Source organism: Leptopilina boulardi, unplaced genomic scaffold (genome assembly GCF_019393585.1).
Source record: "Leptopilina boulardi isolate dan_hultmark-lab unplaced genomic scaffold, ZJU_Lbou_2.1 LbouV2_351, whole genome shotgun sequence".
Taxonomy (NCBI): Eukaryota; Metazoa; Arthropoda; class Insecta; order Hymenoptera; family Figitidae; genus Leptopilina; species Leptopilina boulardi.
This window is the reverse complement of record NW_026137920.1, coordinates 983,075-996,146: the sequence shown is the minus strand read 5'-3', so window position 1 is coordinate 996,146 and position 13,072 is coordinate 983,075. Positions and strand designations below refer to the sequence as shown.

The 13,072-nt window shown below is 32.7% G+C and overlaps 2 protein-coding genes across 4 annotated transcripts in view; one reads left to right on the top strand and one right to left on the bottom strand.

Annotated features, from left to right (window-relative positions):
* The window catches only part of LOC127286269 (uncharacterized), a 107,559-nt gene that overhangs the window by 50,956 nt on the left and 43,531 nt on the right, over positions 1 to 13,072 (top strand). The window lies entirely within an intron of this gene.
* On the bottom strand, positions 5,727 to 9,545 carry LOC127286202 (uncharacterized). The gene is made up of 3 exons (XM_051312559.1): positions 7,310 to 9,545; positions 6,932 to 7,201; positions 5,727 to 6,877 (listed from the first exon to the last, which is right to left on the bottom strand). Exons 1-3 carry the CDS (start codon positions 9,543 to 9,545, stop codon positions 5,727 to 5,729), a joined length of 3,657 nt encoding a protein of 1,218 aa, XP_051168516.1.

The window sequence follows — 13,072 nt, the reverse complement described above, 5'->3', positions numbered from 1 at the left end:
TTTGAGTTTTATAACTACTTCCGACTTTTCGATTATAAACAATACCCATTACATTGATTTAATGTGTAAACGGATTGTTATTGTCTCTCCTCTAAAATTAACTAAAATACCGTTCTGATCTACTATACGTAGCTGAATGTTATGTATTGTCCTTACGGCGACTGGAAGGTAAATGATGTGTGCTGGAACTTCTACAATCTTATATCCCGGTGGAACAGTGGGGAAAAATTCATGTATAGTGTGGACTTTTTCATTATTTATATACGCTCCAGTGGTAATATTACATTCAATGCGTAGAGCATTCACTTTCAATATTTTTACAGGTAAATCAGAGGAATGTTTTACATTTGGTGGTAGTTTGCGAGCAGTGAATCCCAATAAACTAGCAATAGAATCTTCAGGAGTAAAGTCAATCCAAAGATTTGATTTAATATAGCATCGTAATGTACTATTGTTGCACTCTATTGACAAATAATTTTTATCTGTTATTTGACGTTTTAAATATGCTTCTATATCTTTAATTTCATAACTACCAGTAGGTATAGTAATCTCATTATTATTTATATAAAATTTGTTGGAACTTTCATCAATATTAGGAATTGAGTTATATGTAAATAAATCAACAAGTCCAAGTGTATAATTTTTATTAGGTGAAAGTTCAATAGGTGGGAAGTATGAAGCCTCCAGAACTGAAGACTTTCCCGTTAACGTTAAAGTAAAAGAGTCATTCATGTTGGACATCTACTTTTATACTGAAGGTTATAATCGTTTACATATTCTTATATAGATTAAAACTGTTCTTAACGTTAAGTTGCTTACATAAGAATTTAAGACATAAATGACCACATATAAATGTATCAAAATTTTGATATCTCTCATGATTATATTTGATATAGCTACCAACACCTAGATAAACAATGAGATCCAATGGTGGTGAAAGATTTCCAAAACTATCAAAATATTCAGTTTCATTGTTTATCTTTTTATATGCTACCCAATGTGTTCCAGGACCTTCTTTATTATCAAGATTAATTATGGCTGATTCACATTTATAAGGTCCTGTAATAGGTAATTCATTTCTCATAAAAACTCCACGAAATTTAGGTATTTTCACAAATTTAGCATATTTAAGTAAATCATAGTCGGTTAGTGCGCGGTGAGGTAGCTTCAATATTAGTTTTTTTGAACACTCTTTGTATATTTCAATCCTTTTCCTTGATGTGGTTTAATATAAAGACCAAGTCCTTTACGATAGGGTTTCAAATATATACCCTTTCCTATAGCAATGGCCTCCATTGTTTCATTATGTCGATGAGCTTCTGAAAGTTGTTTTTTAGCAGCATTAGCATCATTTACTGCTTTTACAATACCACTGACTCCACCACTAAGTGCTCCTAATGCACTAAGCCCGGCAAAAATTGGTATTAGCGGTAAAATACCGCCAACTTTTGAAGGTACGGGAAGAATTCGAGGTGATGAAATTTTACATTTATTACCAAGATTTTTAACTGCATTTTGTGCACCAATCATTGCTGTTTTAATAGTGTCCGTTGCGTTATGATTATTTTTCATATTATTTTTAGCAGCATGAATAATTTTCCCTAATGTCATGCGTTTATTTTTCTTGGAAATTGTATTCTTCTTCTTCTTCGACTTCTTCTTCTTCTTCTTCACAATCTTTTTCTTAATATTATTATTATTAATTTTTAAACCCATCCCAAATTTAGATTTAGCTTTCATTATATTAGTTACAGCTAATGCAGCTGCTTTTTCACTAATTTTAGCGTCCTTGGAAATTACTCGTTCCCACGCCTTTTCAGCTAGTATTTTGTCTGCAGTATTTCTTGCAGCCACGTCTTTATCTTTTGAATAGGCTATATCATGCTCCTTACAAGCCGTATCCAAGGGATTTATACCAGGATCCCCTCGTGCAAGACGTTTTGCCAACTTTGTTCCAGGTCCACAATATTGATAACCAGGAATGTGACACTCGAATGGTAATTTGTTAATTAAAGTATTGAGAAATCCTTGACCACTGCAAGAATTTTTCTTCACTTTATCGTGAGTAATCATTCCTCACTCGACAATGGTCTATAACCAACTGATTGAGGGCGACTATATAAGTGGGGTATTTATAGTTTTTTTCGTTAGTCAATTCCAAGATGCAGTTCAAGGTACAAGCTGTACAACTCCCGATTGCAAATGTTGATAACCTCATTGAAACTAAAGATAATGGGGTTAAACGACATGGAAGTTTATTTTCAAACAGTATTCGAGCAGCTTTTTGTGGACCTTCAAATTGTGGAAAAACGAATGCACTTCTTTCTCTGATTATACATCCGAATGGTTTAGGATTTGAAAATATATATTTATATTCAAAATCATTACAGCAGCCGAAATATAAATTTTTGGAACAAGTACTTAGTAAAGTAGATGGCATCGAGTTCTTCCAATTCAGTGAACATGAACAAGTTGTTACGCCTAAAGATGCAAAAACTAATTCAATTTTCATTTTTGATGATATCGCTTGTGAGAAGCAGGACAATGTTAAAGCGTTTTTTTGTATGGGGCGACATGTTAACGTCGATAGTTTTTATCTTTGTCAAACATATGCTCATATTCCAAAACATCTTGTTAGAGATAATATTAATTTGCTTGTGCTATTCAGACAAGATGAAAGGAATCTCAAGCATGTTTACAATGATCATGTTAATACAGATATGACGTTTACACAGTTTCGAGATTTATGTTCAGTATGTTGGAACTCTGACAGATATGGATTTGTAGTTATTGACAAAGATAGAAATATAAATGATGGAAGATATAGGAAGGGATTTGATTGCTTTATCCAGTTATAAATATTAAGCATTTCAAGAGAATTGCATTAGTTCAGTTTGAGACTTTCATAAATAAACATGTTTCGAAAGGAGCGAGAGACACTACATCAAATAGCTGCAGCAAGTGATGCTATACGTCGAAAGCATCGTATTCTTAAAAGTGGCAGAGAGTCAGCTGAAAATATATTGAAAGAAACCTTTCAACCATTAGTTACTCCATTGGAAAAATTAGTGAATATAACTAAAAATCCTATAAAGATTGAAAATTTTCAAAACCATGTAAAGAAAGAAGAAGAAGAAGAAGAAGACTTTGAATCATCTTTTAAGACTGCCATTAGTAAAGATACACCTTTCAACAAATCTATTTATAATGATGATGTAACGTTTTATGATCCTATTTATGAAGAAGAAGACATGCAAAATTTATCAAAAGAAAATATAATTGATAGATTGTCAAATCAAGAGAATCATAATGTTAATACTAATGAGCAAAATAATAATATACTTAATGATGACTTTCATGAGCAAGGCATGTACGATATTAAAGATGAAAGTAATGTGGTTAATACTGTGGAAGAAGATTCTGATAAATTGACAAAGAAATTTCTACAAATGTTGGACAAAAATAGAAAACAATATATTGATACAGTTTATGGAGTACGTAAACTTACCGACGGTACATATATGATTGGTAATACGCAAATTGATTTTGAAGGTTCTTACATTAATCTAGTTGGGAAGAAAAAATATTCTAAAACGGATGGACTATTAGAACTCATATTCCGTCAAAAACCTGATCAGAAGTTAACAAATGCTAATGATTTCGTAAACTATAAAGAAATCCTGCGTAGTACGAATGCATATAGAAAGAACTATAGTCCAAATAAACCTATTCGTAGTAATAAGACTTTCAAATATACTAATGTTATTGCAAAACTTTTGCTCAAATCTGGAGATTCTTATTTGAAGAGGAAAACTCAATTACCGCAATTTATGACGGTAAAGAAGGAATCATATCCAGACTATGTCTATTGGGATGATCCAAACGAGATTGTTGATCGTCTACGCTTACTTGTCGCATCACAACAGGCTGGCAATTCAAGTCATAACAATGAAATTATGTCAATAATTGAAGAATTACGGGAAGCACAAATTATATATTAAGAGTGAACTTGTAAAATTAAGATCATTATTATATTGAATATTGTTCTATCAAGATCATTTTTTGTTACAAATCCTTGAATATGGATGATAAAAAGTTAACAGTTGTGACAGAGTTACATAGGCAAGCTCGGAGAAATTATCCACGTCGAAAAGTAGAAATGCGTGGAATTGATGAAACCTGGCAAGCAGATTTAGTTGAAATGATACCTTATTCAAAAGTTAATAAAGGTTTTAAATATATGCTTACAGTTATAGATATATTTTCCAAGTATGCATGGGCTATTCCTGTAAGAAGTAAAAGTGGAAAAGATGTTTCTGAAGCTATGGAATCTATACTTGTGAATGGACGTGTTCCTAAAAACTTGCATACTGATAAAGGGAAAGAATTTTATAATTCTGTATTTGAAAGTTTAATGAAATCATATAAAATTAAACTGTATTCAACTTATAGTAATTTAAAAGCTTCAATTATTGAAAGATTTAACCGCACATTAAAAAATATGATGTGGCCACAGTTCAACTTACGAGGAAATTACAAATGGGAAGACATTTTACCATCTCTTGTTAAAAAGTATAATAATAATAAACATCGCACTATTGGAATGAAACCTAAAGATGTCAGCAGAGAAGATGAAAAGAGACTGTTGAAACGCATATCCAAACAAAGGAAAATTTTACCTAAGAAAGCAAAATTCAAAGTTGGTGATAAAGTGCGAGTTAGCAAGTATAAGAATGTTTTTGAAAAAGGATACACACCCAACTGGACAACTGAAATATTCACCATCACTCAAGTAAAATCAACAAAGCCGGTAACATACAAGCTAAAGGATTATCAAGATCAACCCATCGAAGGCGGTTTCTACGAAGAAGAAATTTCCAAAGTCAAATATTCAGATGTTTATCTTGTCGAGAAAGTTCTTAAAAATCGTCATAATAAAGTCTATGTAAAATGGCTTGGATTTGATAATTCTCACAATAGTTGGATAAATAAATCAGAAATTTAAAAGTTTCTAAAAGTTAAAGTTAACTATTTGAAAAGTTAAAGTTAACTTTTGGAAAAGTTATATGTAAAATGCATGTAAATATTTGAAAAGTTAAAGTTAACTATTTGAAAAGTTAACGTTAACTTTTAGAAAAGTTAACGTTAACTATTTGAAAAGTTAAAGTTAACTTTTAGAAAAGTTAACGTTAACTATTTGAAAAGTTAAAGTTAACTTTTGGAAAAGTTATATGTAAAATGCATGTAAATATTTGAAAAGTTAAAGTTAACTATTTGAAAAGTTAACGTTAACTTTTTGAAAAGTTAAAGTTAACTTTTAGAAAAGTTAACGTTAACTATTTGAAAAGTTAAAGTTAACTATTTGAAAAGTTAAACTGACTTTGAAGTAATGTTGAACTAAAATGTAATAATGTCTTGTATTTATATGGAAGTTACTTTTAAATAAAATATGTATAAAAAATGTAATCATTTTAGTGAATTTCTTTATTTCCTAACTGTTAAACTATATTAAGGTTCTATTAAATAAAAGTAGACAAAGTTTCAATGTATATAGAAAAAATTTTTATTTATTTAAAAACCAATGTGTATAACAACATCAATAAAATATTTATCAATATAATAAATAACATCAATAAATATTCATAAATATACATAAAATTAGATTTCTCTTTTCTATTTACAATATAATACTTATATTCTATTACAATAAATACTTAAATTCTATTTTATAATTCTATCATTTCTACATCGTTTTCTATGACTTTATCTCTTTCTATAATATAATGACTCCATGCAAGAGTGTCAGTGTTGTGTTTCAGTAAAAATCTTTTGTCATCGTAGGGACTTAGGGCTATTTTTTTCTGTTTTAAAGTAAGGACCTTGTGGAGTTTGGAGCGAATGGAATATTGAGTTCGAGATTGGATTTTAATATTTTTTAAACAATAAATGTAATCATTAAAAGTTATATGATTCTTAACTACATTAGACTTTACACCTTTTGCCTTTTTTAAGAAATCTTGATTATCCACACGTAAACTATACATTTTACTACGCAAACCAACAAATTCAGTGACAATCCTGCCATTGCATTCGTCTTTCATAAGACCTAACACTTTTTTGTTGGCTTGCGGAATGCCATATACATTATTCATGGGATAATCCGAAGTATCAAATTTGAAAATGTCTGCTCTCATATCAGAATAGACATCCTCACATTTGATATTATAAATAAGGCTGTCAGTGTCAGTATAAAGCAGTTTACAATTCATTCCATACTTTTTCCTCATGTAATCATAGTGAAAATCATACATCAGAGTTTTTGAGATGTCTAACACGCTAAGACCTATATAAATCGGCTTATTCATGTACACCTCAGTCTTCCTAAGTTCCACAGCTATCAAATTTTCGTTAAAGATAGCTCGCGTGTGGAAGTTAGGTTTAGCAATTAAAGCTTCTGCCCCATACCTACCCTCCCACTTTGTCACGAGTTTCACGTTTACGTGATTACGTACATTCTCCATTGTCTTACCATACACCGCATTGTTCATTAATTTAAACAAGTTTTTCTCGAATTCATTACTAGCCTTTGTTCGTTGACTAGTATTGAAATCGACATAATCTTTAAGCCAAGTTGACTGTTTAAATTGTAAAATGCGGTGGATGTGAACCAACTTAAGCCCATTGGCTAATGCTTGTTTAAGTGCACGATAATGGAGAATGTATTTTCGTTTCGGTTGGAGAGTAGTTAGAAGCTTTTCTTGCTTTGACCCTGGTGGTTTCAAGTGTTCAGGACAAAATGGGAAATCATTATGCATATTATGTAGTTCTGTAGGATAATCTAAATCAACTTCCAAAATATAACCTATAGTTGCATCATCTGCAACGTTAAAATTAAAGTTATTGTCAAATTCTAAAACCCACTTGAAATCACCATAGGGAAGAGACTGTACCATGGCCCAACCATATAGATTATTAGCGTCTAAATATACAATGTAAGAAGTCTCCTCATTGACATTGTGCTCTTTCATATATTGATTATTTGCTTTGGCATAACGATTTGTACATTGACTTATGCCCCCTCTTATACCACGTTCAATAAACATTATCATATCAATGTCAGTGAGCAGTTCTAGTTTTACATTTGTATATTTTAACATAGCATCCCAAGTAAAACCCGGTGTCGTGTAATAGTGTGCAGGATCTAACCCGTATGCTTTTAAGCATTGTTCACGGAAATTTTCAAATACATCAGCAAGCAGCAAGATGTCAGTTTTCATATATAAATAAACATAATCACAAAGATTTTTACAATTAAATTCTGACCATACTTGCTGAGCATGTAAATATTCTTGATCTGATATATTTGAATCATTCAATGTACTATAAAAACATTCCTTTTGGGGTAACTGAGTTTCTTCGAGTTTTTCCTTAGAGTCGAGATACTCGTAAGGAAAAACTCCTTTTCGGGTTAACAAATTAACTTTATTATCGCTATAGTTTGAAAAGTTTGATTTGACAATTTTGTATTCGTTTAAATATGATGCTAATTTGTCTAAAGATGATGCCATAAATCTAAATGAATCAATGAATCTAAATTTAATGAGACTTGCTTCAACATGTTTGGTAAAACTAATATATTTTTCCTTGTTAATGGGAAGAACGTCAATTTTACCTTCAAACTCATTCGCGATTGCTTTAATAATAAAATGTGCATCATAACCACTTAAATTATGGAAGACTACAGGAACTATTCTAGAATCTTGATAATTGACATTACAATCTTGATGGGCTGCACCTCGATACACCCCAGTCAGATGGCAATGATCTCTAACTTTTACTTCTCCATGCTTGATAGTTTTCATACAAATATGGCAAATATTAGCTACTTTAAATGCAGCTTTTTGATCTGCATTTAGAGTATCCATTGGAATATTTACCATAAATGTAGGTTCAATTTCTTCCGCCAACTTTTTCAACTCTTTTGCAAACCATCTTGCCGGATCTTCTTCATTCTTGGGTGATGCCCTGTATTCATTTAAAGAGTCATCATAACTCTTTAAATAAAATCCGATGCTGAGAAGTTGATGCTGTTGAACTACTTCTGTCTGACATCCCATAGATGAAGAATTCTCCCCTGGAACTAGTAGACTCTCGCAATCTGCATAAATGATGAATGGTACTTTTTCTTTATTACTAAAATTCTTGAATTGAATACTACTAGATCCTGGTTTCGGTAAGATGATTTTGGTGTTATTCATTTTTTGGCAATCCTCAACGTGCTCGGTAAGTTTATCGTTGCTTCTGAAGTAGTGAAGACAACGATCGCAAATAAATAACTTGTGCTCATTTGTGGATACTTGGTTATTTATAAGACGTGATAGAGATTTTATCCAAACATAGTGGAATTTGTTGGAAATTGCGGAATCTTCTTTATCATCATCCTCATCAATGTAGTGATCATCAACGCGTAGAAGATTAACATGTTTGGATTGTTTCTGTGAGGTTAGGTGTATTGGCGAGACTGTGAATTTCCCCTTTCGTTTAACAAGACAATAAACGTTTACTGAAATATTGTTAAGCACTTCAAATCTTGCAACGTCATTGAGTGCTACGGGGAATTTAATATTAGTGAAATTTAAATGATGTTGAATATATGCATAGTTTTGCAAACGAGATGGGTTTGAAGAAGCTTCATACAATGCCGATAATATTGCCCACTTGAAGCATTCATTATCCTTTTCATTTCTAACATTGACACAGGCACGTTTAGCTTTAATAGATGGCGGTAGATCAATGAAAGAACCAACACGCAAAGGATTGTATTTGTTAATATTGACATCTAATCTATGGATTGAATAGAGTTGCCAATTTGATTCTTTATCTTGAAAATCTTCAATTTCTTTCAGTGTTTTCTGCTTTACATAATCATTATACCAATCGCGTAACTCAGTTGAAGGGAAAATTGACTCTGTCTTATTAATGAAATATTTTATATCGAATTCTGTAGTACCGTCAGGTAAAACCTTTTTATATTTTGCATTGAATACTGTATATACTTTCAACGGACCGAACGTGTCTAAGCAAGTTTTAATGTGATTTTCAAAAGGAACAAAGGCATCATCTAAAAATTCATTAACATCTAAGTGACTTAAATTAATGACTGTACCGGTTTGTAATCGATTATTAAAAGCCGAATCAGTTAGAGCCCATTTAATTTTTTCATTTGATTGATTAAGTCCTGCACCGCGCTTCATCAGCGAATCAAAGTGGCATTTCAAGTAATTTATATGATGTAATAACGTTAAGATCCTATGTTTTTGAGGAACTGAGAAGCTATATTTTCTAAAAAATTTAATTAAAATTGCATAATTTTGTATAGACTTGTGATGCCATTGAATCGTGATGAGTCGATCGTCATCGGATTTTCTAGAGCATAACTCTATATTGGCAGCATCAATGAAATTGTCTAAGGCTTCACAAATCTCATTGAAACTGTCAATAGAGGTGTATGGTTTAGATGTTTCGATATTTCTACGATTAGCCATTATTTTAAAATTCTGAAAAAGATTGTATGAGGAAAAAGCTGAAAAATCTGAAAAAAACGCTGAAAATAACCTAAAAAAAAAATCTGAAAAACCTATGAAGAGAATTTGGAATAAGTTGGAAAGGAAGTAGTGGAAGTGAAGGGAGTGGGGTGGGGTATAGTCCTCGATGACGACTGCTTTTTAAAGATGTCTACCGAATACGATGTTTCGAAGCTTCACTTTGCTCATTTAAGTATAACTGAAACAGAAATAAAATTACAATCAATTTGATGCATATTAAGATAAATTTTTGCGAAAGACATGTAAATTGAGTAAACTTACAATGCTGCTATACAATTTGGCAATGCAAATGAATGTTTGTCTCTTGTAGGAAGATTAACTTTCTAATTTTTTGAATCTATAACAGAAAAAAAGGATTATGATTAATTTGATATAATTTATACATAAGAAAATATAAATAAGATTAACTTACACTGATGCTCTTGGTAATGCTTCTTCAACAAAGTTTTGTACTGGAATGAGACCTCTGAAGAGGATTGCTGTAGGTATATGACTAGTGCCAGAGGTCTGATGCTGCTGATTCTGGAGGCTAGAACAGAATGACTTTCCTTGCCACGGGAATCGCCTGAGGTACATGTACTCCCCACCATATACAACATCCCACCACTGAACTCCATCCCCACTTGACGCATGGACTACCAACGGGCCCCGGTGACCGTACGCGCACATCTGCCGCGCACCTTTCACTTTTGAGCTATGCACTGTGCGCCACCCACAGCCACCCACTCCCAACCACCCACAGTCCCGCGCGGTATCTCGCGAACCCTTTGTTCCTCGAGGTTCTAATTATGATTTTTAAATTTTTGGAACCGTATATGTTTATACTGAAAAGGGTTATGCAAATTAGGGTGGATGGGCGACCAAAAGGGTAAAAGTTTAAAAATACATATAAAAATTAGGGGGGTAGATGGCCAAGAGGGTTGAAAGAAGGTGAGGTAAGGGGTGGTGGGTGGTAATCAAAAGGGTTAAAATTCAAAAGGTGGGTGGCCAACAGGGTTGAAAGTGGGTGGTAAGGGGTGGTGGGGGGTGATCAAACGGGTTAAAATTCAAAAGGTGGGTGACCAAAAGGGTTGAAAGTGGGTGGTGATCAAAAGGGTTAATATGCAAATTAGGGGGTGGTGGGTGGTGAATAAAAGGGTTAATATGCAAATTAGGGGGTGGTGGGTGGTGAATGAAAGGGTTAATATGCAAATTAGGGGGTGGTGGGTGGTGAATGAAAGGGTTAATATGCAAATTAGGGGGTGGTGGGGGGCCAAGAGGGCTGAAAAAAGGGTTCAAGGTCAAACTGTTTTAGAACCGGCACAGCCCTACTACTTTTTTGGTTTTCAACATGTTAATTAAATTTGTGTCAATTTTTCGTGTAGAAATTTCCCTACTTGGGCCCTGGTAGTCCCTACTGAAAATCCCTGTATAAGATCTTGTACAATTTCCTGTACAGGATCAGCAACTGAACTTGTACAAGTTCTGACCAGTTCCTGTACAGGAAAATGCATACGAATTTGGAACAAGTTCATGTGTGAGATCTTGTACAAGATCTGGTGCAAGATCTTGTACAAGAAAGATACTTGTACAAGAAAATGTACATGATCTTGTACAATTTCATGTATAAGTACTTGTACATGAACACGTTCATGTTCTTGCACATGAAATAGTTGTAAAATTTTTTTTTTTAATAAAATTTGAGATTTTGATAATTTTTAACCACTAAGATTCGTAACTCATGCATGCTAAAAACTATTGCGCAGCTGTAAAGGTTAAAGTAAACTATTGCGCAGCCTTTGAAGTTTTTAATTTTTAGTAAAGAAAAACATGAATTAACATGTGCAAGAACATGGACGTGTTCATGTACAAGTACTTATACATGAAATTGTACATGAACATTTTCTTGTGCAAGCATCTTTCTTGTACAAGATCTTGCACGAGATCTTGTACAAGATCTCACACATGAACTTGTTCCAAATTCGTATGCATTTTCCTGTATAGGAACTGGTCAGAACTTGTACAAGTTCAGTTGCTGATCCTGTACAGGAAATTGTACAAGATCTTGTACAGGGATTTTCAGTAGGGGTGAATAATAATCTGGCCCTGATCAGGGCCACGAGAAAATGTGGATTTCCTAATCATGGTCACATCAGGCCTGGCGTTGCATTCCCGTCCGATCCGAGCCGTTGCAAAATTTCTACACGGGTTTCACTATCATTTTCGTAATTAGCGCACCAAAATACGTTCGTATACCAAGTTTGGTTCAAATCGGCGGGGGGACGCTTTCAGAACCTCACCTATAGTTTATGGGTGATTCTCTCAAAAAGGACAAATTACGCTTTTAAGATATTTTGTTAAAAAATATGAAAATTAATTGAAATTATTTAAAATTCTGTCAGCCATACGTTAGGATTTAACAATTTTCAATCGGACCACTAAAGAAAATTTTAAAAAAAGGTAAAATAACTGAAATATTGAATAAAAATTGATGTTACGGAATGGAGTTACGGAATGGAGTTTTAACACTAGTTTTCATTCAATAATTCAGTTGTTTGCCATTTTTTTGAAATTTTCTTTAGTGATCCCATAAAAATTTGTTGAATTTTATCGTATGGCTGGGAGAATGTTTATTAATTGAAATTAATGTTATTATTTTTTAACAAAAACCTCGTCCAAAATTGTGCACAAATAATTTGTTCTTTTTGAGAGAATCACCCTTATATTTTATTTAGAAAATTTTATATTAACCCTCACACGCCTGATTTCAATTTTAAGTGAAAGTCGGCTAGCAGTGAGACACCCAAAGGCTGTCACTTCTACTTGACTGCGGTAACAGAGCGTTCGTCCGAGCGTCGCGTCGGTCGAACCCTCGTTATTTTGATAGGGACCATCAATTTTTTTCAAGTTTCGAAATATAATGGATTGTTTTTTATAATTTAAAATTATTAAATTTAATACAAAATAATTGTCAACTGTTCAGCATTAGGTCAGATCGTTTAAGGGGGGAACACCAGTTGTAACTCAAAAAATAATGCTTTTTACAAGAATATTTTCCAAAAAAACAATGAAACTTTTTAAAGAATACTATTTATTAGTATGTAAAAAGCTGTAATTTAAAAGAAAAAAATGTTCTTTAACAAAATCTTTTGGAGATATGAGCTATTGAAGTGGCGCCTTAAGAAAAAAGGCGAATTGCGCTCTCTTAATTTGAATCAGTGAAATTTCACTGGTGAAATAGCTAGAAGTCGGTTACTGAATCATTTAGTGAAATTTTCACTGAAAATCAGTCAATCTGTTTTACCCATTACCGATAATACAGATTGACTGATTCATTTAGTGAAATTTTCACTGGAAATCAGTGATATATGACTGATTTTCAGTGAAAATTTCACTAAATGATTCAGTAACCGACTTCTAGCTATTTCACCAGTGAAATTTCACTGATTCAAATTAAGAGAGCGGTGACCAGCATTCTGCAAGTATAC